Below are 27,472 nucleotides of genomic sequence, written 5' to 3' on the forward strand. Positions count from 1 at the left end.
TACCATAGTTCTATGAGGACGAGACAGCAATGACAGTGCCTGAATCAGAGTCATGGAGTGTGTAACTGTCTTTCCCAAGCAGACGTTCAGTCAGCTGAAGGTTGTTCGGCAGAGATGGGCTCAGTGACCTCAGCTTTCACCAAGTCGCGGAACACGTTGGTTAAAGTGGGTTCGGAGCCGCAGAAAGAGCCGGACGGGAAGCCGCGGACCGGGTCAGGTGTGATCGCAAAGCAGACGAGCAAAGAACCGCTGGTGCAGAAAACAAACTGCACATCCAGAGCAAACACGCCACAGTTTCCTGCATCTGCAACAGGTCAGTTTAAGTTTCTGTCATGTTTCATATTCTTATGGAGGACGGTCTAGTGAGTCTGCTCATTTATATTAAGGCATATAAAAGCTGAAATTGCTGGATTTCTATTGGTAGAATTGTTTTATTGTTTTGTTTTGTTTACAGTAGCCTCAAAAGTAGGCTGGTATTTGGAGTTATAGCTCTTAACAATAGCTAAAGTTCATTAGCCTACACTAAATATAAAAATATCAAAACCCCAAATAAAGTGGCATCCTTTTATCCTTAAACCCTGGTTTTTTTGTGTCCATTAAGTTATTCAGAATACAGTTCAAAATGTCTATAGTGTTCTCGTTCTACTTTATTAGGAATGTTTTTAATTTCTGAATATTTTTTTTTATATATTAAAGTTGATGGCTAGGTGGTGTAACTAAAAATCTCTTAAAGTATGAAACTCTTGATTAAAAATGTGATGCTATTTAGAATATTCAGAATACAGATCATACCAAAATGATTTAAATACACTTACACTGAAAATGTTTTCAATTTCTGAATTTATATACATTTTTGTGGGGCTTAAAGTAAAAAATAGCAAGGAGCTGGTGTAACTTTCAGAGATTGGTATACAAATGGTAAATGGTAAATGGACTGCATTTATATAGCGCTTTCACAGACCTATGGCCACCAAAGCGCTTTACATAGCCTCACATTCACCCATTCACACACCGACGGCGGTGTCAGCCATGCAAGGCGCCATCCAGCTCGTCGGGAGCAGCTGGGGTTAGGTGTCTTGCTCATGGACACCTCGACACTTTGTCAGGTGGAACCGGGGATTGAACCACCAACCTTTCGGTTTGTAGACAATCTACATGAACCACTGAGCCACTGCCACCCCAACTTTCAGAGATTGGTATACAGGCTTTTAAAGGTTGAAATTCTTTTTAAAAATGTACATAAAAAAAATAGAAGAATTGAAAAATTTGTTTTAAAACATTAATGTTAAAAACCCTTCCTCTGCTAAAAAAAAAAAAGTCATAATAAAAGTCACTCCCTGCGTTCAAATATGCCTACTTTTATTCAATACAGTGGGCAAAAATCAGTATTTGAGCTGAGTAGTATGTCCAAATTCATAGTGTTCATACTCATAGATGAAAAGTAATCAAATGACCTACTATTTCTGGTGAGATTCTGAAGTGCGCATCTGATGGACACTTTCCTACGGGATGAGGCTACGGGAGAGAAGTTGTGAATGGCAGTGAAGTGACGCATTGATGTCGTATATCATATGATGGTGACAACATGGCGGATGTAGTACGTTCAATGCCCTGGACTCAATGGCACACTTTTTGTGCTTGCGGCTCTTGTGGACTTACATTGGCTGCCGTGTGAGTATTTCCATTAAGTTCACAAGACCGTAGGGTGTCCCATTTGCCATTTTAGGTTTCAGAAGGGTGCTTGCAAACACACCCTTTGTGCCTGATTTTAAGGGTGCTCCGATCAGGGTATTTGGGGCTGATCACCGATTTTCGATCACTGGAAGCCATATTGGCTGATACGGATCACCGAAATAAATGATACTACATGATAAATAGAAGGCTTCAAACAGACCCACTGGGGTTATTTAGCTATTCTTAACAACAATGTATTTTAAGTATTAAAAAAATGAAGAGAACAGCCTATCACTTTCGCAGCGAAAAATTGTCTCAGGAGTTTTGCGTCATCTAATCGGCTCTTCTCATTGGCTTTTATAGAGAGAGAACACCGACCAAACTACATAAAGCTATTATCGGCCAATAACGACCGGCACCCGATCAATCGGAGCACCCTTAGCCGATACGCACCCGCGATGCGCACTTTTGCTGAGCCCGCAGCAGACTTCAACCCAATAGTCAAAGTGGTATTACGTCACGAAAGTGTGGACTCTGAGGAACATTGTGAGGGCTCAGCGTTCCAATTGGGACAGGGCCAAAAATTACACACATTCATACTATATAGAACATGCCTTTTTTAATGGCAGTGAAGTAAGTTTCAAACCAAATGTATTACTACCTACAATACAGTATGTGATTTCAGACGATCATGTTATATAATTAGCATGTCTAAATAGTAACGTGGCTGACACAAGTTCAACATGGTATAATATGTATTAATTGTATTCATACTACACAAGTGCATACTTGCAGAATGTACTTCATTAACAGATGAGAAGTAAGTTCTTCAACCGCAGTACATACTCTGACAGGACACAATTTCAGACACTAGGTCTTTTTGACATTTACATTTATGTATCAAAGCAACTTAGAAAAGAGGAACAACTTTGACCTTTTATGAAAGTCAAGTTTTGGTCAGACCAAAAGGGCGTAATCTAATCCTTTGAAAATGTGTTGTACTTCCCGAGTTTGTAAGAAATATTTGTAATTTTATTTTTTGAAAATAATAACTAATTAATAGTAATGTTTTAATGTTTTATTTTTTAAATGACATTCATATATTTATAAGTGTAGCTGAATTGTCCACATACTCTTTCGGGAGCCACTGTTTTCATCTGCCTCTATTAGGTAATTGTGGAATTTCAGCACATGCCTTTATGAGACGGGTGGGAAACAGGTGTCTGCTCATTTTGGGTCAAAACACGGGGTGATAGCATCCATTTATCTGCACATTAGAGAGTTCAGGCACTTCTGTGGAACAGATGAGAAAAACGCTCCATAATGGGATGATCAATGATGCGCCGCTACAGTTCTTTTGAAGGGTGCAGATCCGTGTTTTTTATGTTTGAACTCTTTGATGTTAGAATAACACTGGCTCCTGATGCTTTATAAAGCACGAGGGTTTTTCAGAGACGGATTTTTACACAAATCTAAAATGGACATGACCATTCAAGGTTTATTTTTATAATTGCTGTCTACTATCGAAAATGCCAGATACATTTTTATTTAATAGATTTATTAGAAACACTACCATGCAAATGTTTGGGGTCGGAAATAATTTTATTGATTTTTGATCAAAATAATTGTTTTGATCAAAAATACAGTAAAACATATTGTGAAGTATTATTACAATTTAAAATAACTGTTTTGTATTTTAATATATTTTAAAATGTAATTTATTCCTGGTGATGGCAAAGCCAAATTTTCATCAGCCACATGATTATTATCTATGTTGAAAACAGTATTATTTGTGGAAATATTTTTGTGGAAACTGATAAAAAAAATTCATGATGTTTATGTATAGAATAAAAAGTTCAAAAAAGTTTAAAGTACAGCATTTATTTAAAATAGAAATCTTATAATTATAACTGTCTTTACTGTCACTTTTGATCAAATTAAAGGTAGGGTAGGTAATCATTTTTCTAAAAAAAAAACATTCCAAATTTGTTTAAACTGTCTTTATATACCAATACATAATTAAAATGTAAGTACTCTGAAAAAGAAAATATAAAAATCGAGTGACTGTAGACCTTTTAATCTGCAATAAACACAGCTCATTATTTCCATTCACTCCACCCCCTCCCTTCTGAGCTCCTTCCAAAGCCACGCCCCCAAAACACATGAACGCGCGACGCCAAACGCTCAGGCTGGAACAAGACGCATTTATTACCTGAGACGAGTGGAGAGGAAGGAGCGCAGTACATACAGTGACATCATGTCAGAATCACATGTAATAAAATACCTAACTTTATCACTATGAATATAAACAAATAAGATTTCTTTTAGTACTCACTATCAAGCTAGCATATCGATAATGGTAAAGTTTCATTCGGTAACGAGCTATATTTATAAGGCAAAACTAAAAACAGGTTGCATTGATACACGTTTTTCCATTACCATCAGTTACACTGTGATGAAGGTGAATTTCGTGTAAGATTCATAACATATACGGTGTTTTGCATGTAAGAGTTTCCATGATGAAAACATTGTTGACTCTAATGAAGACTAACGTACACTCCGAGTCCGGAGAAAAGTACCGCATCGTCGGCTCGAGGACAGGTCCGGGGTTGAGGGCGAAGCAGAGGAGGTCGTTCAAGAGTGCGGGCAGGGTCCGAGGAAGTAGTTTTTGCCTTGTTTGCCTTCGCTGACTGCATATGCAGGTGCTTTGAGCTGAATATTTCTGGGAACGGTGACATGTGATGAGTGCACGCAGGGCAGCGCGCGCAGTGGGGCTCGGGGCGGGCACGAGACATGAAGGCATCTGATTGGTTCTTTACATTCGCACCGAATGGCAGTGATTGGTCAGAGTTTTTACTGTCCTGCAGCTGCTACAGAGGTCTGATTTTTTTCACCCAGTATAAAAAAAAGTGTTTCTGAACAGGATTACCTACCCTACCTTTAATGCATCTTTGCTGAATGAAAGTATTAACGGGTCATGACATGAGACATCAAATTTGCTTTGATCTTTTGACATATAAGAGATCTTTTTTTCACCATTAAAACATTCCTGCAAGTTTCAGAGCTTAAAACGTCCTCCTTGACAAAGCACTTTTTAATCAAGCTCCAAAAATGCCGTGTTTGAATATTGTGGGATTTGTGACGTCACACGGGCGAATACATTTGCATATACCTGCCACCAGAGCAAGACATTGATTATTAATAATTATACATCATCGCATCATAGGCTCCTCCCACTTGGTGTTCAGTCGCTTAACGGCTGTCATTTTCTTTCACTGGATGTGAGCGTTACGTCAAATAAACCCATTAAACACTGACGCTGTCTAGTGGATACAGTTTACAGATGTACGTTCAGATTCTGACAAACTCCACGTGCTCGAGTCTGCCGATAACAGGACAAATGAAAGAGTTAAAGAATGTTTGCTTTGACGCGTCCGTTTCTGTGCAGACTTTAGAAGGACACCAGTGTCAGGAACAAGTGGATGGTTTATTTTAATGGCGTTACGGATCACGTCTGAGGATTATATGTTTGTTCGGAGCATTTTGTTTTGTAAACGAGGTACAGTGTAATGGAGAGTTCGCAAATAAACTTTTGTTAGATGAGATCTGACAGGAACTGCATTACAAACCGTACGTAACTGATTTCATAATGCTTTGTAAATTATGGTTTTATATGGATAATGTTTTCAAAACACTTGCACACATGTGAGCGGGCGTTGATACTGTTTCCTATGCAATGACGTCAGCCAATCATAACAGTGGCCATTTACTGACAAGCCTTAAAGGAGCCGCCCCTTAAAAACTGATCATTTCAGAGAGAGGCTCAGAATGAGGGTTGAAAATATATTTTTTCACATTGTGTAAGCAACTTTATATAATTATAAGTGAACCTTAAGGAACATATTAAAATAAAAAATAAAAATCCATGTAATGAGCCCTTAAAAAAAAAAAAAAAAACGTACTGACCCTGGACTGAACGGTAGTGTATATGCAAAGGGGAAGACATCATCATAACAATATATGAAAATGGGTATGATACATAAAGAAAATAATGTCTTTAAAATCAGCAAGTTTTAAAGGATTCCTTTTTCAATATGCCACTTCTCTGTCCCCTTTTCACCTGACCTCTCGAGGGTGACTAAAATATCTCCAGTAGCTCAATGTTTCATGGTTACCATAAACCAGTGACAGTAAAGTCTCCTGCTGTTAGTTGTTCTCCCTTTACAGCGTTGCATCTCTAGAGAGCCACAGGGGAGACACTAACCAACACAGTGACCGAATGTTACGTTTAGATCAAAACAAAACACAATCGGCTCAGTGTTATATGGTAGATGTAAGAGTTCAGTTAGATGTGCAGTTTGGTGTAAGGAGTGTTTTAAGGTGTCCAGAGTCATATTTTTACGATAGCTGCATTATGTAGCGTGTCTAACTGAGTCGCGTCTGCATGTCTGAGGATGAGACCGGCACCTGCTATGAATAATTAGGGCTTTGTTATTTAAATAATGAGTGATTTGTCTGAACAGATGGAGCAGAAATACACAGATTGTGACTTGCAGAAGTATGGAGACAACTTAGGTCAGTGGTTCTCTCAAGACAATATTGGAAAGCCCTTGAAGATATTTCTACTACATCTGCTATAATGACAAAGCTGCTTATTTTCTAACTTTTTATTTTATTTACAAAATCCGGGAGTGGCAATACATATAAATATATTTTTTAATTAAATAGTTATTATAATCATGTATATCAATACAAAAATGATATAAAAAAAATGATGAAGTTTCAATAACTAATTGTTATTCAGGGTTTACACTTTTTATTACTAATGAATATTAATGTTTTTTTTTATAGCATTCTTGATTAATGATTTACGGAATTTTTGCAGAAATATTTTTAACACACAAATAGCAATTTCTACTGGATAAAATATTTACAGATTGACATAACTCAAATAAAAATATTATTTCTTTATAAAAGTTCCACGACTGTTTAAGATTTGATTAATTTCCATGACTTTTGTAGGTCTAGAAAGCACACTTTTCAAATTTCCTCACATATCCTTGTTTCCCAAGACCACGACTGGTTCATAAATAACAATGACAGTTGTTGAGAGCATGAATTAAACTAAGAAATGTGAGCTTACATTTTATTTTGTAGCTGTTTTAGTATATTTTCAAGCTTTTATCTAATTTAAAATAATGTTAAAGCTACAATATGTAAGATTTTTGTAATAAAATATCCAAAAATCACTTGCACAGTGTGATGTATTTCCTGCAGTTGTGTACTTACAATATCCAAAAAGTTCCCAAAGATTTTTAATTTCAGAGAAATTCCAATTTTAAATAATAGCTTGTGCATGTTCACTTGTCGCCTTTCAATGACGTTAATATCCGCGTTATCCCTGGTTTCCGCTCGTACTGCTATAGTAACCATGGCGACAGACGTGGACAACTGCGTTACGTCTAGCGGCACGCTCACGCTGTTGTTGTTTCGTTCAAACATTATGGATCATGGCAAGCAGACTTTGGGACAAAAGGAGAACGAAAACGAGGATCAATATCAGCGTGGCATTTTTCGAGATGCCGAGAGCTCCACGTCCGTGACTAACTTCGACTTGACAGAAACGCGCAAATGTAATCAGTGTTATATAGCTCAACATGATAAAATGTTAGAATATGATCGGTATGTTATTCTAATGTTGATCTAGCTTACTGCTAGTCTCATACAGACAAACTAACACATAGAAGAACATTATAACTTTCAACACACTCAAATGCAGTTTAGTGTGATAGTGTAGAGCAAGTGAAACAGCGCTGTGGAAATAGGCTCATTTTACAACTCCCCCAGAGTTAAACAGTTGAGTTTTACCGTTTTCGAATCCATTCAGCCGATCTCCGGGTCTGGCGGTACCACTTTTAGCATAGCTTAGCATAGATCATTGAATCGGACAGGACCATTAGCATCTCTCTCAAAAAAATGACCAAAGAGTTTAGATATTTTTCCTATTTAAAACTTGACTCTTCTGTGGTTACATCGTGTACTAAGACCGACGGAAAATGAAAAGTTGCGATTTTCTTGGCTGATATGGCAAGGAACTATACTCTCATTCCTGCGTAATAATCAAGAAACTTTGCTGCAGTACCATGAGTCCAGCAGGCGTAATGATATGACGCAGCGCCTGAAAATAGGTCTAATAGGTTAGACCAGAGCCATAGAGAGAGAGAGTTGCGACACTCTTTGATGTCGCCGCTATGGCTGTCACGTGGTTCATGTAAGCCCCAATAGTTCCAAAACGTACGCTGGCTGTCATGTTCTTCTATGGGACAGACAGCAGCGATTGCATTATTGAACGGTAAATATAAAATAAAACACACACCCAAGTACTTTTTCAGCTGTTATTGCATTTTGTTAATGTCAGTTTTGCATTTTGAGATAAGTTTTAAGCTATATTTTTGGAGGGAAAAGCTTAGTGTTCATGTTCGCATGGGTAGTAGCACTGGCTTTAGCGGCTCTAACTTATCATCATTCATCTGATGATGGACGTCTCATGATATTTATTTTAGCACAACTGGGCTGTATTAGGCTATTGATTCCCGTGATTTTGCTTATAAATTTTGATTCAGCCATTAGCCTACCTTCGTGATCACGCAAAGAGGTCTGCCGTGGCGGTCCGTTCAGAATTCGCTTAGAAGCTAGCTCACTTCTTCTGATGAAAGTGGCCACCCCCAGGACCACAACGTGAAACATGATCATGTTAAGACTAAGAATATTATTTTAAGATTAAGGCCATACACATTATCAAAACTATAACAGATTAAAAACGAATTTAAGCATGGCTGATACAAATGAAGGTTTTCAAATAAAATATTTTTTATTAAACAATGACAGACAACAAAAATGTGTGCTTGTGTGTGTGAACAAGAAAAACAAAAACCAGGGGCAGGTGATCCATGAAACAGACAGGACTGGTGATGCCATAACAATCCTAAAGGTCCAGCATTGTTCTCACAAGCCGCTTCACTCAAGACAATAATAACATAATGAAAAGTTAGTATATCCCAAAAAATTAAATTAAATAAAAGTTGCTATAAAGGTGGTAGCGATTCATTACCGAACTCTTAGCTGACGAAGTCGCGCTAGCTAACTAACGTTAGCTAGCAGGCAGTGCTTGAAAATTGGTTGAAACAACCAACATAAAATATAAATAATTACGCTGTGCATGTACAAATGAAGACCAGTATAAGCATCGCAAAGGGCCTCTGATACAATATAGACAGTTGACAATTCAAAAGAGGTCGATATTTCGGCAACTTAACTCTGGAACAACTCGACGCGCAGCAATGTAAGTGAATGGTGTCCAACGCCCAAATGACAGTGTTTGGAACTATTCCGATCTTCATATCCCGGAAGTAGGCGGTTAAAAGCGCCGCCATTATTTACAACGGAGGTCTATGGGAGTGTCGCAACTCTCTCTCTCTATGGCTCTGGGTTAGACAAACTTAGTACCGATCACGTTGGAAGTTACCGAGCTGGGGACTATTTTCAGGCGCTGCGACATATCATTACGCCTGCTGCACTCATGGTACGGCAGCAAAGTTTCTTGATTATTATAACTACAGAAGAGTCAAGTTTTAAATAGGAAAAATATCGAAACTCTTTGGTCATTTTTTTGAGAGAGATGCTAACGGTCTTGTCTGATTCAATGATCTATCCTAAGCTATGCTAAAAAAGTGGTACCGCCAGACCCGGAGATCGGCTGAATGGATTCGAAAACGGTAAAACTCAACTGTTTAACTCTGGGGGAGTTGTAAAATGAGCCTATTTCCAAAAAAAGTGGAGTATCCCCTTAACAGTGACATGAGAACGAGAAAAGATCGATACAGGATCAATACCATACCTTTCAAACGATCCTAATGCTAGGATAATGGGTTTTCCCCCCAACAATGTGAATGTCTCATCAGTGCATTATTTGTCTGTATTCGGTGTATTTCACTGTGGATTATTTGGTAAATTTCGGCGGAGGCTTTGCAAACAGACTTTAACAATATGGATCTGCCAGCAACGCCACAAACATGTAAGTAGTAATGCTTATTCTAATGTCTGATCTGTGATCAGTGGTTTCTGATGTAATTATTCAAGTTCGGACAGATTATCTCTCAAAATATCGTTCAATACTGTTTATGCATCAGTAAATCAAGCCATGCAGTGACTAAACAATCAACTTCACGTCGTTTCTCTTAGTAGGGTGAAAATAATCTTATTTAAACTGTGATTAAATTATATAAAGAAAGCGATCAAAGAACGCTCCCTTTCCAATTGCCCAAGCTGTCAATCAAACAGCGCGAGTTTATCTGGACACTTGCCAAAACTCGTTGAAATCAATCATCACAAAATCATGAAGCTGTTACAATGTACAGTACAACGAAGCTTTTACTGTATTTACATTGTGTTTGCATTGATATTTGGTGAAAGCCAGAGGTGTAATTTCATACGGGATCAACAGACTGTCCGTCATCTGCTCAATGCTCATCACTGCAACGTTTCATGTGATGGGAATAGATCATGATCAATACTTTTCACGATTCCTAATCGATAGCTGTAGTAGTAAAAGTTTTAGAGAGAGTTCCACATGTTATACCAGCTATTTCATATGCAAACATGTCAGCCAATCACAGCAGTGGGCGTTTACACTGAAGTCTCACAGCAGACACGCCCCTTAAAACAGAGCGTTCAAATCAGAGGCTAAAATCAGGCTTGGAAAAATGCCTTTTATTTATAAATTATGACAATTGTTGATGTTAAAATCATACTAACATTATAAGGGCACCCCAGGAAACATTATAAAATAATAAAAAAATCCAGTCTATGACCCCTTTAAAGTCATCCTGTGGCACACACACATGCTGAGGTGCACTGTTTTAGATCAGTGTTTTTTAGGGGTGTAACGATACCCTCCATGACATGACTCGATACATATATAATTTTGTGTGTATGTGTCTGTTCAAGCGCAAGGAGACACGAAAGAGGAATCAATTATCTTTGGCCTCTTCTTGCGCTTGAATGGTTTAAAATTGCTTGAATGTGTAAATTGGCCCAGACAAAACGCGTGCAAATGGTAAACATTCACTTTATGAAGGTTAAACTTTGCAGTTAATCTGCAAATCACATGCGTGCCGAACCGTGGGGACTGGTCCGGATGGATCAGGGATCAACTACGATCCGTTGCACCCCTAATATTAGGCTCGACTGTTTTATAGTTTTTGTCAATACAAGCCCATTCAATGCCATATAAATTCCAGGGGCTTATTAGAAAAAAAATTCTAAAAATATATTTAAAATATTGTTCATATAAGTTTTTATTTATTTATTTTTTACTAAAAGTAACAAAAATATCAGCTTGTAATATGTTGACCCTGTACAATAAATGCAGTTATAGTGTATAATGTATAAACCTGATGGTGGTGGTGTAACATGATACCCATACTGAACTCATGATACGATATTATTGCGATACTCCAAGACGTATGATAAAAGGTTAACAAAAAATTGACTTTTGATTTAAAATGCAAAATTTGATATTACATTGTGGGTGTAAATGAATAGGCTTGGACTTGGTGCTGGAAACCCAATGCACAGGACAATGGAGACACCAGAATAAAAATAATCATGATTCTGAAGCTGAAAATACAGAATTATTTTAGACGAATATGCTTGCACTCTGTCACTGACTAGATATGTTTAAAAATAATGTAGGCCACTTTTTACTGGTAGCATAATACATTTGGCATTATCAGGCCCCTCAAATATTCCCCCATTGCATTATCATACATTATATTCAATTATATATAGCTAGCCTACTAAAGGATTTTCCTGAACTGAAAACTATTCAGGATGCAAACAAATCCGGTTCGCGGTTTAAAGCTATCTATCTATCTATCTATCTATCTATCTATCTATCTATCTATCTATCTATCTATCTATCTATCTATCTATCTATCTATCTATCTATCTATCTATCTATCTATCTATCTATCTATCTATCTATCTATCTATCTATCTATCTGTAAAAGAACATTTGGTGGTTTTAATTAACAGCGCATTTCCGCTCAGTCTGTGACATCATCGACCTCAGCATGAGGGAATCACAGCGAGCACGCGCTGTACGTCGCCACGGCAACAGGCTTGGGAACAGCTCAGAACAGTCTCAGATCGCACTGTTGTTCAGACTGATGTTCACATTTATGTATCATAATCAGGAAGAAGCGGAGAGGCGCTGGAGCGTCAATATTTGTAGACTCTGACGATCCTCCATCATCCTTAAGGGTGTTGTGTCGCCCTCTTGTGGTCAGATGAGGGATATCCATCCATCCATCACGTTAGAAATGAGCAAAATCTTTAAGCAAAACCATTGAGAGCCTCTAAAGAACAGTGGAATATCGTTTTATTTTTTACTGTTTTACTTTTTATTTAGCAAAGAATTTGGCCACACGACACTGAAAGCAATTAATTAAAAAAGGTTTAAATAATGATTAGGCTAACCATAAGCTTAATGAGGTATGCTGCAGAGTTATTGGACAAATAGTTTGCTGGATATGTATCAGCTGATGTTGGATATTATATTCAGATTCAGGTTACTTACTCTTAATATTTAAGAATATTATTGATTGCTATTGTTTGAGAACTGAACTCAGCCGGACGATGGCATCGCTGTTTTCAACAGAACTGCTTTATAGATGAAATTAACTAATGTAATAACTGATCTTTACAACAGAACTGAATCAACACTGAACTGACTTCAGCTGAACAATGACACTATTTTCTTTTAGAGCTGCTTTATAGATGAAATGAACTGTTTGCATCATTGAATCTTTTTCGTGTTTATCACTGTAAATCTGCTTTGAAGCAATAAGTATTGTATAAAGCCTCATATAACTAAAGGTGACTTGACTTGACTACTTTTATATAATCAAACTTAAAGAGATAGCAATAGCTTATGGCAAAAAAAAAAAAAAAAATTTTTTAAGAGCATTATCTCTTGAAGAGCAATTTTCTTTAAAAAAATGACAACAATCTTTATATTTAGAAATGTGCAGTAAAGTCTTCCAGACCATTAAAGCAACCGAGCTCTCTTATCCAACTAGAGTTTTCCATCCGCTCCTCTGCTATTTTTTAAGATCATTTTCAATTCAAACAATTATATTGTTTCTAGCATATTTCAAAAGGAATATTTATCCTTCATACTGCACATTATAAACCTTGTGATTTATAAAAGTCAAGGTAGTATATAGATTTAATGTTTGTTTTCATTGTTAAAACCTTAAAATGCATATTGAATATGCAAACTGAATATGCTGTAAATAATATAAACAGTTACTGTATATTCTATATGTTCCCTCAGAGACGTGTGACAATGAACAGGAGCTCTAGCTTTTGCCCATTTCGTTGCATTACATTAACCTCAGGATCTCTTTATTGCAGTGGGAAAAAAGCCTTGGTTGGTTGCCTAGTGACCAGCATTCACAATAGAGACATCATATACATGAGCAGCTGACCTCACGCACAAGCACACAAACAACACAGTACTTCTGTAATGACTGTCTGAAAGCTCATTAAAGCTCTTTGAGGAAAGACCAGATGAGGTTTGCTTGACTCTAGAAGAATCTCGGTTTATAAACAGAGAATATTAGCACACTGAAACATCTTCATATTCATTCAATAAAGCTAGGAATAATATCTTATTTTGCCTGAGGATGGACAGTTTCTCAAATGTGTGACTCTCTAATGCACGAAATAGTAGAATCACATTCATCATCTCCACTGTTTATATTCATTTATTTATTTGTTTGGTGGGTGGTGTTGCATACTGGTTAATGCTCAGAGGATTCAGTGGTAACTGCAAGTTGCTAGTTTTGATCCCATATAAGTTTCCAAGATAGTCTTGAGTGAGACACTGACTGAACCCTAAAATGCTCTACTGTAAAGTCAAGGAAATATATTCCACCAGCAGTATTCTATTCTATTCTATTCTATTCTATTCTATTCTATTCTATTCTATTCTATTCTACTCTACTCTACTCTACTCTACTCTACTCTACTCTATTCTACTCTATTCTATTCTATTGTATTCTACTCAATTCTACTCTACTCTACTCTATTCTATTCTATTCTATTCTACTCTACTCTACTCTACTCTACTCTATTCTACTCTATTCTACTCTATTCTATTCTATTGTATTCTACTCAATTCTACTCTACTCTACTCTATTCTATTCTACTCTTTTCTATTCTATTCTATTCTACTCTATTCTACTCTACTCTACTCTACTCTACTCTATTCTACTCTATTCTACTCTATTCTACTCTATTCTACTCTACTCTATTCTATTCTATTCTATTCTACTCTTTTCTATTCTATTCTACTCTACTCTATTCTACTCTATTCTATTCTATTCTACTCAATTCTATTCTACTCTACTCTATTCTACTCTACTCTACTCTACTCTACTCTATTCTATTCTACTCTACTCTACTCTACTCTATTCTATTCTACTCTACTCTACTCTACTCTATTCTACTCTATTTCTATTCTATTCTACTCTTTTCTATTCTATTCTACTCTATTCTACTCTATTCTATTCTATTCTATTCTACTCAATTCTATTCTACTCTACTCTACTCTATTCTATTCTACTCTATTCTATTCTATTCTATTCTATTCTACTCAATTCTATTCTACTCTACTCTACTCTATTCTACTCTACTCTACTCTACTCTATTTTATTCTATTCTATTCTATTCTATTCTATTCTATTCTACATAGTGTTTACATTACCATTCAAAATGTTAACTTTTGAAAGTAGTCTCTTATGCTCACCAAGGCTGCATTTATTTAATAAAAAATATTATTTAATTAAAAAATATACAATTTAAAATAAACTGTGTTAAAATATGTTAAAATGTAATTTATTCCAGCGATCAAAGCTGTATTTTCAGCATCATAACTCCAGTCTTCAGTGTCACATGACTGAAACATGACTGCACAAGAAACATTTATGATTATTACCAATGTTGAAAATAGTTGTGCTACTTCATATTTTTGTGGAAAATGTGATACTTTTTCATGATTTTCAGATGAATAGTAAGTTCAAAAGAACAGCATTTATTTTAAAATATTTTAGATTTTTATAACATTGTAAAAGTCTTTACTGTCACTTTTGATCAATTTAATGCATCCTTTCTGAGTAAAAGTATTAATATATTTAAAAAAATATGTTTGATTGCTAGTGTATAAATTTTATGTATTTATGTATTTTGAAATGTGATATATTTATACGTATGTATACACTAGCCTACTGGTCAAAAGTTTTTGATCGGTAAGATTTTAATGTTTTTAAAAGAAGTCTCTTCTGCTCACCAAGGCTGCATTTATTTGATAAAAACAATAAAAAAAAAACAATAATATTGTGAAATATTATGACAATTTAAAATGACTGTTTTCTATTTTAATATAGTTTAAAATGTAATTTATTCCTGTGATCAAAGCTGAATTTTCAGCATCATTACTCCAGTCTTCAGTGTCACATGATCCTTCAGAAATCATTCTAATATGATGATTTGATGCTCAATTTTTATTTGATTTTTATTATCAATGTTGAAAACAGTGGTGTAATTTTTTTTTCCAAAATTCTTTGATGAATAGAAAGTTCAAAAGAACAGCATTTATTTTTAGAATCTTTTCTAACATTATAAATGTCTTTACTGTAACTTTTGATCAGTTTAACTCATCCTTGATGAATAAAAGTATTGATTTATTTTATTTATTTCCACAAATTTTTTTTATTACAATTCTTACTGACCCCAAACTTTTGAACGGTAGTGTTTAATGTTACAAAAGCTTTCCATTTCAGATAAAGGCTGTTCTTTTGAACTTTCTATTCATCATGGCATCATGAAATAAAAATGTAAAAAACTGTTAACATTAATAATAATCATAAATGTTTCTTGAGCATCAAATCATCATATTAGGATGATTTCTGAAGGATCATGTGACACTGAATGATGCTGAAAACTCAGCTTTGATCACAGGAATAAATTACACTTTACTGTATATTCACATAGAAAACAGATGATTTACATTGGAATAATATTTCACAATATTACTGTTTTTGTTTGTATTTTTTATCAAATAAATGCAGCCTTGGTGAGCAGAAGATACTTCTTTTAAAAACATCAAAAATCATACCGATCTAAAACGTTTGACCGGTTTATAAACCTACTATAATTCTTACCATTTAAGATTAAACACCGTTAACCAAGTAACAGGTTTATACTGTATGATTTAATTCTTTTCTCTTTTTTTTTTTACATTATTTAATTAGTCTGTGACTTGGAGCTGGTGAAGGAGCTTTCTGCTTGTCTTCTGCTCTCTAATCATTCCCTCAGACGTGAGACAGTAACGTATTAAACCGTCACCGAGTCCTCGGGGGGTTTGAGTTCACCCATCCCACTGTGATTACACAGAGACAAAAAGATCAAAGCTCCAAAACTCCAGCTATTATTTCAGCTCGGCCTCCACCTGTCTGCTCGTCTCAATAGTTTTATATTCTGTCTTTGAATAGAATTGAATGATTCATGCTTCACCAAAATAGATAACATAAACCTCACGGCCTTGGCCCAGCTAGACACATTTCTGGGAGTGTGTTCAACAAATCTCCAGCACTTCCAAATAGGTTTGATTCTGTTTAGATGATAAAAATCGCACGCGCGCATACGCAAGGAAAAGGAAGCTGCGTTTTTTCCCTTCAAATGTGCATCGCAGAACATCGAACAGACACAGAGTTGTAGTGCGGATGAGAGGGGCAGAGTGTGTTTTAAAATGCATTGGTACACTAAGTGCTCTGAGAGGAGACTCACATTCAGCCAGAGAGAAAATAATGAGAGCGACAGAGGACGACAATGAGCCAAAAAAAAGAAGAGATGAGAGCAGGTCAGGATAGAGAGATCTGAGAGACAAAAGAACCATACGCACAACTTTGGGATTTACTCAACAAGAGAGAACTCACAAAATACAGAGAACATGTCAGAAACGGACTCCCGGAAAAAGGGCTTCACCAAAGGCAGAAGTGCCACTTTCAGCATCGACGGATTCAGCTTCACCATTGGTAAGAAACTGTGCAATAAAACCAGACCTAGGATGCCAGAATAAGGATTTGATGGAAATTTGCTTAAGGACAATCCCTTCTTTACTTTCTGAAATCCATCAGTACGGTCATTTGTGTTGGTGCTCCAGGAATCGCTCTTGATTTAGACGTTACAGTCACAGATCTGTTGATTTCAGGATGTGATGTGAGAGTGTATGATTTCTGAAAAGACCCATTCAGGTGAGCGCAACTCCATAGCAACCAGAGTAAAATGCACCTGACCATGCACACACACACACACACACACACACACACACACACACACACACACACACACACACACACACACACACACACACACACACACACACACACACACACACACACACACACACACACACACACACACACACACACACAATCAAACACATTCACCAACCTTAAACTATAGTGTTCTTTAATGGCATTTGCAATTTAGAGAGATCTCATTTAATCCGGTGTGTCTTCTGCAGTTTCTTAGGAGAAATACAAGTACAAATTGTTGATTTACAGTAAGAATGCAGAGTGAGAAAAGAAACGCATTCCCTTGTGAATTGTGTGTAACTTGTATATAAATATTTGAGTTCATATCAAGATCTTTGAATTTTTGTTCGGTGCACAATTTGCGATATATTAGCGAATTATATGCCTAATTTGCATACTTTAAGTATGTATATGCATATCATTTATTTTATATTATTATTTTGTATTTTCAGTTTTCATTTAAGTTTTAGTAGTTTTGTCATTTTTATATATTTTATATATTTCTATTCAACCAATTCGTTTTTTTATTTTAGTTTTAGTAATTTTAGTGCTTCAACTTGTTTCAGTTAGTTGCCAAGGCAACTTTTTGTTGCCAGTTTTTCAATTTTAAGTAAATTTTTTATCTATTTCAGCTTTAATTCAGTACAGCTGACTCTTCATTAAAGACTTCGGGTCACAGTTTAAAACATTGCTGCGATTTTTCTAGAAGAGACGTGATCATTACTGGAGTTTCAGTGAAAATCTGAGTCTCAATGTGTTCTCCATTTAATCTCATTTCTGTCTGAGAAACAACTGAGATATTAAAGAGCAATCTAACAGATATTATACAAGGAAAATAGGGGTCCATCATCTGCGTCCGAAAGCTTAAAAATGCAGCCTTTCGAAGCTGCGAGGTTGTTAATCTATGGTGTTTGCTTCTGCTTCTGCTGTCAGACCACATTGTTTCAGCTTATTTTTTTAAATAATCATGTTTTACAGTGGAATTCCTGGTGAAAAACTACATTACCCATGATGCTACAGAAAATTCCACCAATCAGAGTCGGAAAAAGCAACATGCGCCAAAATAGCTCTTTAGCTCCGCCCACTCCCATGAAGCACTGCAAATGACGCGAGTTGATCTCTACGCTCTCAAAATTTGTATTTGTGTGTATATATATATATATATATATATATGTGTGTATATATGTGTGTGTATTTTGGAATAAAATTTAAATAAATTGTTTTTATATCAACATTTTTAAATGAGAAGTAGTATATGTCTCCATTGTTTTTTAATTAAATTATGCTTCATGGGATTGTACTTCTTTCCCTCACTATAGCTGTTATGTTTTTTTGCCTTTGCCTTTTTGCCCGATTTTCATATACTTTTTTGCTTCAAATCAAAGTTTGTAATATTATGATTCACGTCGTAGCTAATTGGCTTGGTTCATGGCTTATAACGCTTTAACAAAGTATTTTTCCCATTCATTTCTCCCATAGGGATTTTTAAAAAGTATTCGTTAAAGTGCTATAAGCCATGAACCAAGCCAATCAGCTACAAGCTACGACGTGAATCCCATGAAGCATTACGAATGACATAATCGAATTAAAAAGGATGTAGAAATATAAAACTATTATTTAAAGTTATTTATTGTATCTATAGAAACAAAATGTTTTGATTTTATTGCAAAATATGCATAAACATTTACAAATATTTAAATGTTTTATGAGCATGGGGAGATGACTCGATTACATCATTTGTAGCGCTTTGTGGGAGGGGGCGGAGCTAAAGATCTGGTTTGCCGCTCTTTGCTCGCTGTAGCTCTCTGATTGGTGGAATTTTCAGTACAGCGTCATTGTTTTCACCAAGAATTCACTATTAAACAGTCATTTTATAAATAAGTTGAATTAACGCAAACAGAATATAAACAAAAGCATTTACAATCGATTAACAACCTCGGCGCTCACAACAGGTCTGTCTATAAAGGTTTATCAGTTATTGTTAAAAGTCACTTTCATTATGGAAAGTTTTTACTTCCGGAAAGCATCTGTTGCACGCTATTACACAGCTTATTAGAATAATCGCTTCTGATTGGTCCGATATTTTGGTATGATAATCACTAAATCATATTTTTGCCCTTCGATCCACACAACTGTCTTCCAGCATAGCTGCGCTAGTTTCATTCCTTTCTTCTCACATAATAACATTATTTCAGCCTAAATTAATATTATATGTCCATGGACTTCATCATGACAAAATAAGCGCTTCACATCTTGGTCCTGATCCCCTTGTCGGGGTCTATTTTGAGATGATAAACATCTGACTGTACATTTTTCCCTACTCAGACACACCGTCCTGTGTATCAGCCGTTTGTTTCGGAGAAACACACACCCACATGGGAGGACAGCGGTCACAGGGTGTATACAGGGAAGGTGTTATGATGGAAATATCAGAGGTGTGAGATGTTTTTTTTTTTTAGTCTCTGTCCTGATGCATTTATATAGGACATTTAATAATAAAAAAAAGCTCCATACTTTCAAAACTGTTTAACTTGCGCACTTTTAATACTGTAGATAAACTAGCCAACATCGCAGAGGAACGCAGCAGGGAATCTCAGATCCACATTTCATCACAACACTCCGTGGCATTTTCAAACATCTGCTTGTCGTCATGGTTACACAGCCCAGCAATCAATTGCTCAGTGTGCTTTAAGCTCATTTTGTGTGACATGTTGTCAATCAGGTCCAGTGGAGCGTGATGACGAACCGTTAATGATGATTGGCTAAAGCAACACGACCACTTCCTCCCCGCTCTCAGAGTCACTCTGTGGGCTTTTAATGGTTTGCCTGCTGGGGAAACATAGCGTTATTAAGGTCTGGATACAGAATGTCATGACACTTAATGGGAGTTGTATGATGTTGTGGTGTAAATGGTGTTGTACTAATGCATGTTCTGATTTTTCTCAGCTCGAGCAATGCATACTCAAAATCCAATCTCATTGACCGGTGCATCAGCCAGGCTGGGTTTGTTCTCCTTACTGTAACAGGCAATGCAACTTACATTAATGCACAGAAGAAACTCTTACAGCACGTGTAAAGAATCTCTTGAACTTTGAACTTACCTGTGAACTGACTAGGTTTACACTGACATAGTAATGCACTGTAAAAGGATGTGAATGCAATGCATGCATTACTGGTACATTTATTCAAATCACTAACCTCAAGTCTGTGTTATTTTAGTATAATTTATGTATTATTATAGTAATTATTAATACTTTTAGTTTGTTTTAGTCATTTTGTTTGTGCTTTTTTGTCATTTAAAAAGCTTTCTAAAAATATTTAAATTAAGCTTTAATTTATTTCAGCTTTTTATTTTATTTTAGTACTTGACCTTATTTCAGTTATTTGCAAAGGCAACATTTTGTTGCCAGTTTTCATTTATTTATTATTTAATAATAGTCTTAAATAAGTCTTAAATTATTAGTAATTATCTATGCCTTTATATTTTATTTCAGCTTTATTTCAATTGTAGAAAAAGATTTTTAATTTCAGTTAATGATAACAAAACCTAAACTTTGCCTTGAAACTCATCCTGCAGAGTTAGGGAAGCACCACATATATCGGCCACCATATCGGTATCAGCGGATATATGTTCATATTTAATGTTATCGTTTTCGGCCTGATTAGAAAATTTGGCCGATATATTAAAGCCGATAACTAATGGATTATTTCCTTCAGCTGAGACACTTCAGACACACACTGTTCACCGTGATGGTTTTGATATGCTTGAAATAAGAAAAATATGGTTAAGTGCAGTGCAAGTCTGTAGGCTACATAAATTATACTGAGAAGAACATTATAATTGTGTGCTTGGGTCATAGATTTACATGGTGAGACTTTTGTTTTTGGAATCAGGCTGTCAAAAATTGTAAAGGAATCTGGATTTAGATTTATCGGCCAATATATCGGTTATCAGCTTTCAAATACAAAGAAGTATCGGTTATCGGTATTGGCCAAATTTTCATATCGGTGCATTCCTATGCAGAGTTCAGCCCATGTACAGTATGATGTACATTTAAATGTAAATGTAATGTACCATAAAAAAAAATCTAAATCTAAAAAAATATTTGTTTTGCCTTGTGGATGATAAAACACCTGAAAAGTCCCTCAAGAGAAACGTCAATGAGTCACATCTATAGTCCTAAATATGAGAGAAAGGCTTTTTTGACTTTTTCTCTGGACTCTATTTAACCTCCTAGAACACCATATCCACCTTATTCGTGACGACCTTACTGCGTTTTGAATTATGGGTGGCACTTCCGGTTTGGGGAACTTCCATTCAAAAAGGCTGAAACGAATCATTCCAAATCATAAGTTTGCCCTACAAATAAAGCTGATCCGTCAGTTTGACTGGATGAGCTGTCAATTTTCCTTCATGATTTATTTTCAGACATCATGAGAATAACGTTATACTTGGTATTTTAACGTGGCATGTTATAACAAGAATATCTATGGCAAGAGCTCTTTTCAGTCGCTGTTTTCTTTTCCTCGTGATTCTCTTCTTTTTTCCCTTTGCATTCCGCTGTAAAAGTATGAAAAAGGACAACATATCCTGCACATTTGTCGTCTAACTCCCTCATTTAATTTACGATATATTCCATTAATAATTCACTGGAATGCACGAAGAATCTCTCGTTATTCTCCTCAAATCCTCACGTCTCTTTCCAGGTTTGTTTTCACAGGTAAATGCAATTTATAATCTGTCAAAATGACGGAAATCACTTTTAAATTTGTATCACGTAATCCTGAAGTAAATGAACATTTTTAATTAAGGCAACCAGTTACATAATACATATATTAGTGATATTTAACCAAAGACTCGCGCTTTTAGGATTATTTGGTCCGTTGAAGTACATTGTTGATGCTTTACACTTTTAAATTAACTTTTAATGTTCGATGGTTGAAGGGTGAGTAGATTAATGTCATCTCATTGTGACACTTTTTTTTTATTGCGTTCATAGAGCGAGCGTTTCACTGATTGTTTACATCTTAACGGAAGTTACACCCATAATCCGCGCAAAGCGTCATGGGGCGTAGGAATAAGGTGGATAACAAATGCATGGTAACGTGCAAAGAACACCACAACAAACTATGAAAATGAAAAAATAATCAATAGAAATGTGCTTCTCTGATTGTGCTTCTCAGTATACAAGCATCACAAAAGAATTTTTTGGGGGACTGTTCTGATTTTCTCTGTCTTTTTTTGTTCTTGTTGTTGTGCTATTTTTTATTGCAAGTGACTCACAGTACACCAACAACACCTTGCCAGTCCCCCACTGACCAAGACCCATTTGAAAAACTTATGAAAGGCTCATATGACAGCGGCTGAAGTCGTATTAAAGCAGCCTTCCAAGCTTTTCCAGCAGCTCGGTTCATTATATTCACATTATGCAAAAAGACACATTAAAATAGGAGCAAAAAAAAGCAGAAAAAAAAGAAGCTTTTTAATGATGTATTTTACTTAGCCTCTGAAAAAGCTTTTGAAATAAGTTTTTAATGTTTTTTTTAGAGATGCACACACACACACACACAGAAAATGCCACTGCATTCATGTGTCTCTCTTTTTCTCTGTAGTGGCTAATGAGGATGGTGAGACCAACAGCCGACCACTGGCGAGATTTGCTCGTAAGTATGTGTTTTAAGAAAGCAACAAATTAACTCTGCACTACCTACATTTTTTTTTGCACACATTCTACATCTTGTTTCATATTCAAAAGGAATGGGCTGAAATGAAGTAGAAGGAACTCATTTGCAACTATATTTATTCATATAGCAGATGCTTTTATCTTACAAAGTGCTGTAGAAATTCTGTGGAAACACTACCACTCACCGCATGTCTTTACAACAGGATTTTCACAGTCATGGAAAACCTGGAAATATCAGGAAATGTTAAAAGGGACTTCCAGGTCTATAAAAAATGTCTAAAACCAGCACTGAAATTTCCATTCCTAAAAAAAAAAGTATCCAGTAATTACGAATGACTGAAAAAAAAGTCATGATCAAATCATGTAGGTTCATTAGTCAAAAAGCGTGGACATTTTGTTAGCAGAGATGGAGTCATGGTCTTGGGATCTCTCTAGACCAGTGGTTCTCAACTGGTTTGGCCATGGGACCCACATTTTCCCATGGTCATTAAGCGGCGACCCAAATTTGACCAAATTCCTAAAAAAAGATGATAATATATATCTTTTAAAAACCAAATTTATTTCACAAAAATGTTGACACACAAAATATCACTAACACTGGTGAATAAGTATGAGGAACAGTAAAGGCAGTCCCAAACTAGTTTTTGTTCAAAGTTAGTACGTTTGAATGAGCCACCACAGTCATTAAAACATAAAAAATTTCAAAATAAGTAAAAATAAAGTGGTATTTTGGAAACTACAGTTACTATGGTAAATACACAATACTAACATGAACTGTTAATAACACATGGACACTAATCCTAATGAATAAAATGAACATCGTACCAGCATCTTTCCCAGCTAACACATGATGTAGCCTTAATTTATTGGTACTTTTTGGTAATGATATAATTACGACAACGTAAATCAAGCGTAGCGTCAGTTCTGGCAGGTCACGTTAGTCAAGCTCGCATCAGCTGATCCACGTCTACCTATAGGAATACGATGCCTATCACAGCATCCATATACTGTATTATCAGCAGCTATGGCGTTTCTCAGGAGCTCATTACCCTCATCAGTCAGGATTTGACATTCTGATTCCCCTTGAATCAGAATAAATTCCTGAATCATGTTGTACATTAAAATATTGACATTAATGATATCTGTAATACATTGATGTTGGTTCTGTTCTGTTTACCCTAAGGGGGGTTATTGCTGCTCTTATCCATGCTAGGCTGTTCTCGCCCAGAACAGAACCATACCGCCAATCCTAACTGTATGCTAATAGTCAATCGTCTTTTACGATAGTGGTCCTAATGGTGTTTGTAATTTCTTTGCTCAATAATATACAGCGCATGCCTCTGCATTTGCGCACCACAAGCACAGTATAAAAGTCTGACAGGAAACTTTTTGTTTGTCTTTGGTGAGAGACTTTGTATTTCATAGCAAGATACGAAAATAACTTCAGAATAACTTTTAGAATCGAATAATGACACTGACAACGTCTGACAGCTGGACAGCGATTTTTTTATTTCTCTCAGGCACTCTTTAGGTGGGTCTGACAGAAGAGTCAACAACTTTCACGCACGCCTTTCAAAATAAAAGCCTTGCACCAGAAAAACATTTCAAACTACGTTTTGTTGTTGTTCTTTTTTCTTTGACCAAACACTCAAAACCGTCTTGCAACCCACCGGTTGAGAAACACTGCTCTAGACCACATAAACGTGGCCTTGGTCTGCATGGATATCAGCTTATAGACTTTTGAGACAAGTCAACAATTGATTATCTCTACAAAAGTTCCTCAATATCTCAACCAGTCTTTATGACCCCACACAGTGGAGTTTCATATGAAAGTTGTATGAGACTTTTGTGATGTAATTAGTTTTTTTTGAATTTGTGATTTTAATGCTTTTTGGAAAAATTAAATAAGGTGAAAACTTGATTAAGTATTTAAATACCTTTATTGGTATACAGTCTTGGTCTCGGTTTGGTCTTGACTCCAATAATAGTAATTTCTACTACCCAGTCTGAGTCAGATGGCTGATGTCCTTTTAACAGACATAACACTTTACATGGGCTTGTCACTAGGTGGCAGCATCCATCAATAGATGAGTTTAATGGGCTTTGCACTTGATCCAAAGAATCTCAGCTTTTCAGAGGAGGCACAAAGATTGCATCTGAATGACAATATTATGAATATATGATCTCACGATGGTAACGATGTGCACAGCATTGGTGGGAGCAAATCAATATTATGTACCATGAATCAACAACTAGGCCATTAAGATCTCTAGAGGAGGCTTTAAAAACATTTTCAGTATTCCTGTTTTGGTCTTCTGTTGCCATTGCTGTTATTTTGAATCAGAATACTGCAAAATAATAATAATAATCATTCTAAAGGCATGGGAAAGGCTTTAAATATTTCAGTTTCATTTTCAAATCAGTGGTTTGATTTAAAAAAATTGAATTATTTATATAATTATATAAATTATTTAGGCTATTTATATAATAAAGTTATTTAATGTAATAAAACAAAATAAATGACAACATAAAATTAAAAGAAAAGAAAAGAAATAATTGGAGGCTAAATGTACCAATAGTAATTGCATTACCAATAGTATTGTCAATATCATTGAAGCACGGCGGATCATATATTTGTCATATTGTGTCAGGCAAAGACATAACGTGTTGCTTTTAGAAAGCAGTTTAAAAATGGGAGTTTATCAAAGTCTTTACTCCGATTCATCTTGTTTCCAGGCTCAAAGTCTCAGAGTGCACTGTGGAACACACTCACCGCTGGGACAGGGAAGAAGGAAAAGGGCAAAGTTGAGAGGGACATTCCAGACGATCCACGCAGAATAGAAGAGATCCTGGCGGATGAGCTTCCCGCTACAGACGTCCCAGAGGCAACAGAAAAAACTGCTGTCAGGTTCATCTCTCTCCTTTTATTGTGGTCAACAGTTGCTTTACAGGTCATGCGATCATGTCCACTGACAGGGCGGACCGATCTGGGAACTGCAAATGTTTTCTCGATTATCAACTTTGTCTCAGAAGTTTCTCCCAAAATGAATTAAGATAGCAGGTGTATTTGTCATTGGAAAAATTTGATGAGAAATGTTTTAGTTCATAATATTGAGATCCCTGACTTTTGATTGCGTACTTTGGTATCCTGGGCAATATGAGTGCCGTTTGAGACTTTTTGAGATCCCTTCTCAGAAATGAGAAGCTCTACAGTGATAAACAGGTTCAATTCAGGTATAAGCAGCTCTACAGAAGACAGTGTCCTTATTCAGATCAATTCAGTTCAGTGCTGATTAAATTCTGTTCAATAACAGTGTTGATGTAGCAAAAATAGTCAAATATAAATTCACTTCAGGTTTTGTTCTCATCCAATACTGTAAATGCAGTCAAATCAATAATATTACTGAATACTAAGTGTCCCCAACTAAGCAAGCCAAAGGCGACAGTGGTAACAAAGAATGCAAAAGCTAAATTTGCCTTTGCTGGTACATTTAGATTGCTGGTTCACTTGGAAAAGTGGGAATTGTCTACTTGTAAGGCGTTTAATATATCTCTATAAAGATTTAGCCTTTAAAGATTTTGAAGTCATAGTAGATGAGAAACATGGCTGTCATGTTAAGTTAATGACCTGAATTTCTGATGAGTTGAACTTCAATTTGACCGGCAGAATCTGTTGCTAGTTTTCATTGCTTACTCTACAGATGGAGTTGTGTCAGAGCATTAGTTGACTGGATTGAGAACACTTGAGACTTAGCACCGCTGAGCATATCATAAGTGGATCAAGCAGAGCTGAAATTCCCTGAACATTTTTATATCTGATATCAAGAATTCTTTTTGGGTATTTGCAAACTGCAGCACCAAGAAACCGGCTGCTGTCCACTTGAGAAGGTCTGAGATGCATTCAAGTGGGCTCCAGAACGGTTTATAGTTCAGAAAATGGTTCAGAGAAGAGGCAAGGACTCAAAGATCCAGAGAAAATAACTGGCTTTTATTTGTAACAAAAACCAGATAACAAAAGTACCCCGTTGGGGAAAAACAGACCGGCAATGGGCAAGGATAATAATGGGCTGGACCTAACGGGAATACATCCACAATGAACTGGCACAGGACAGAGAACAAAGGAAGGATAAGGGTATGTTTACGTGACAACGATGTACCAAAAACGAAAAAAAAAAATCCTTCGCGTTTTTCGTGTGCAAATGACAACGTTATCAAAACAATCCCTGTTCACACGGACCTGCAAAAAATAACTGTATTATGCATGCCAGGCCAGTAAGTGGCGATGTCACTTTGGCCTCGTTTACACTGTCAGTGAAATGTGACCCAATTCCGACTTTTTGCTCATATGTGACACAGATCGGATGTGTTCTATGACTGTGTAAACAGGAAAAAAACGCATGCATTCGGATATTTCGAGATCGGTTTCAGGCCTCATTCATATGTGGAAATAAATCCGGTACAAATCAGATATGTGCCAATGCGACTGTCATGTAAACAGGCAGATCGGATTTTCTGAGGCATTAGGCATCTCCGCGGTTTAATGGCGAGAGCAATCTCGACGCGCATCTGCAAAGGGACGGCTGGCCCGACAAAACGTTGTGTCATCGTAGGAGAGGAATGTGGACAAACGTTGACACAACATATTTTGATATAGGTTGGCTTGCTCATCCT

At 36.2% G+C, this 27,472-nt stretch overlaps 1 protein-coding gene across 1 annotated transcript in view; it reads left to right on the forward strand.

Moving 5' to 3' along the window:
- Window positions 1–27,472, forward strand: part of LOC309501349 (uncharacterized protein) — a gene marked incomplete at its 3' end in the record, with an annotated part of 36,088 nt that continues 8,616 nt past the window's right edge. Inside the window, exons 1-3 of the mRNA XM_082173398.1 lie at window positions 1–313; window positions 22,731–22,781; window positions 25,538–25,704. Coding sequence (XP_082029524.1) covers window positions 115–313; window positions 22,731–22,781; window positions 25,538–25,704 — 417 coding nt within the window. The 5' untranslated portion in view covers window positions 1–114. The remainder of the gene's footprint in view (window positions 314–22,730; window positions 22,782–25,537; window positions 25,705–27,472) is intronic.

Source organism: Leuciscus leuciscus, assembly GCF_965113295.1.
Source record: "Leuciscus leuciscus genome assembly, chromosome: 6".
Lineage (NCBI taxonomy): Eukaryota > Metazoa > Chordata > Actinopteri > Cypriniformes > Leuciscidae > Leuciscus > Leuciscus leuciscus.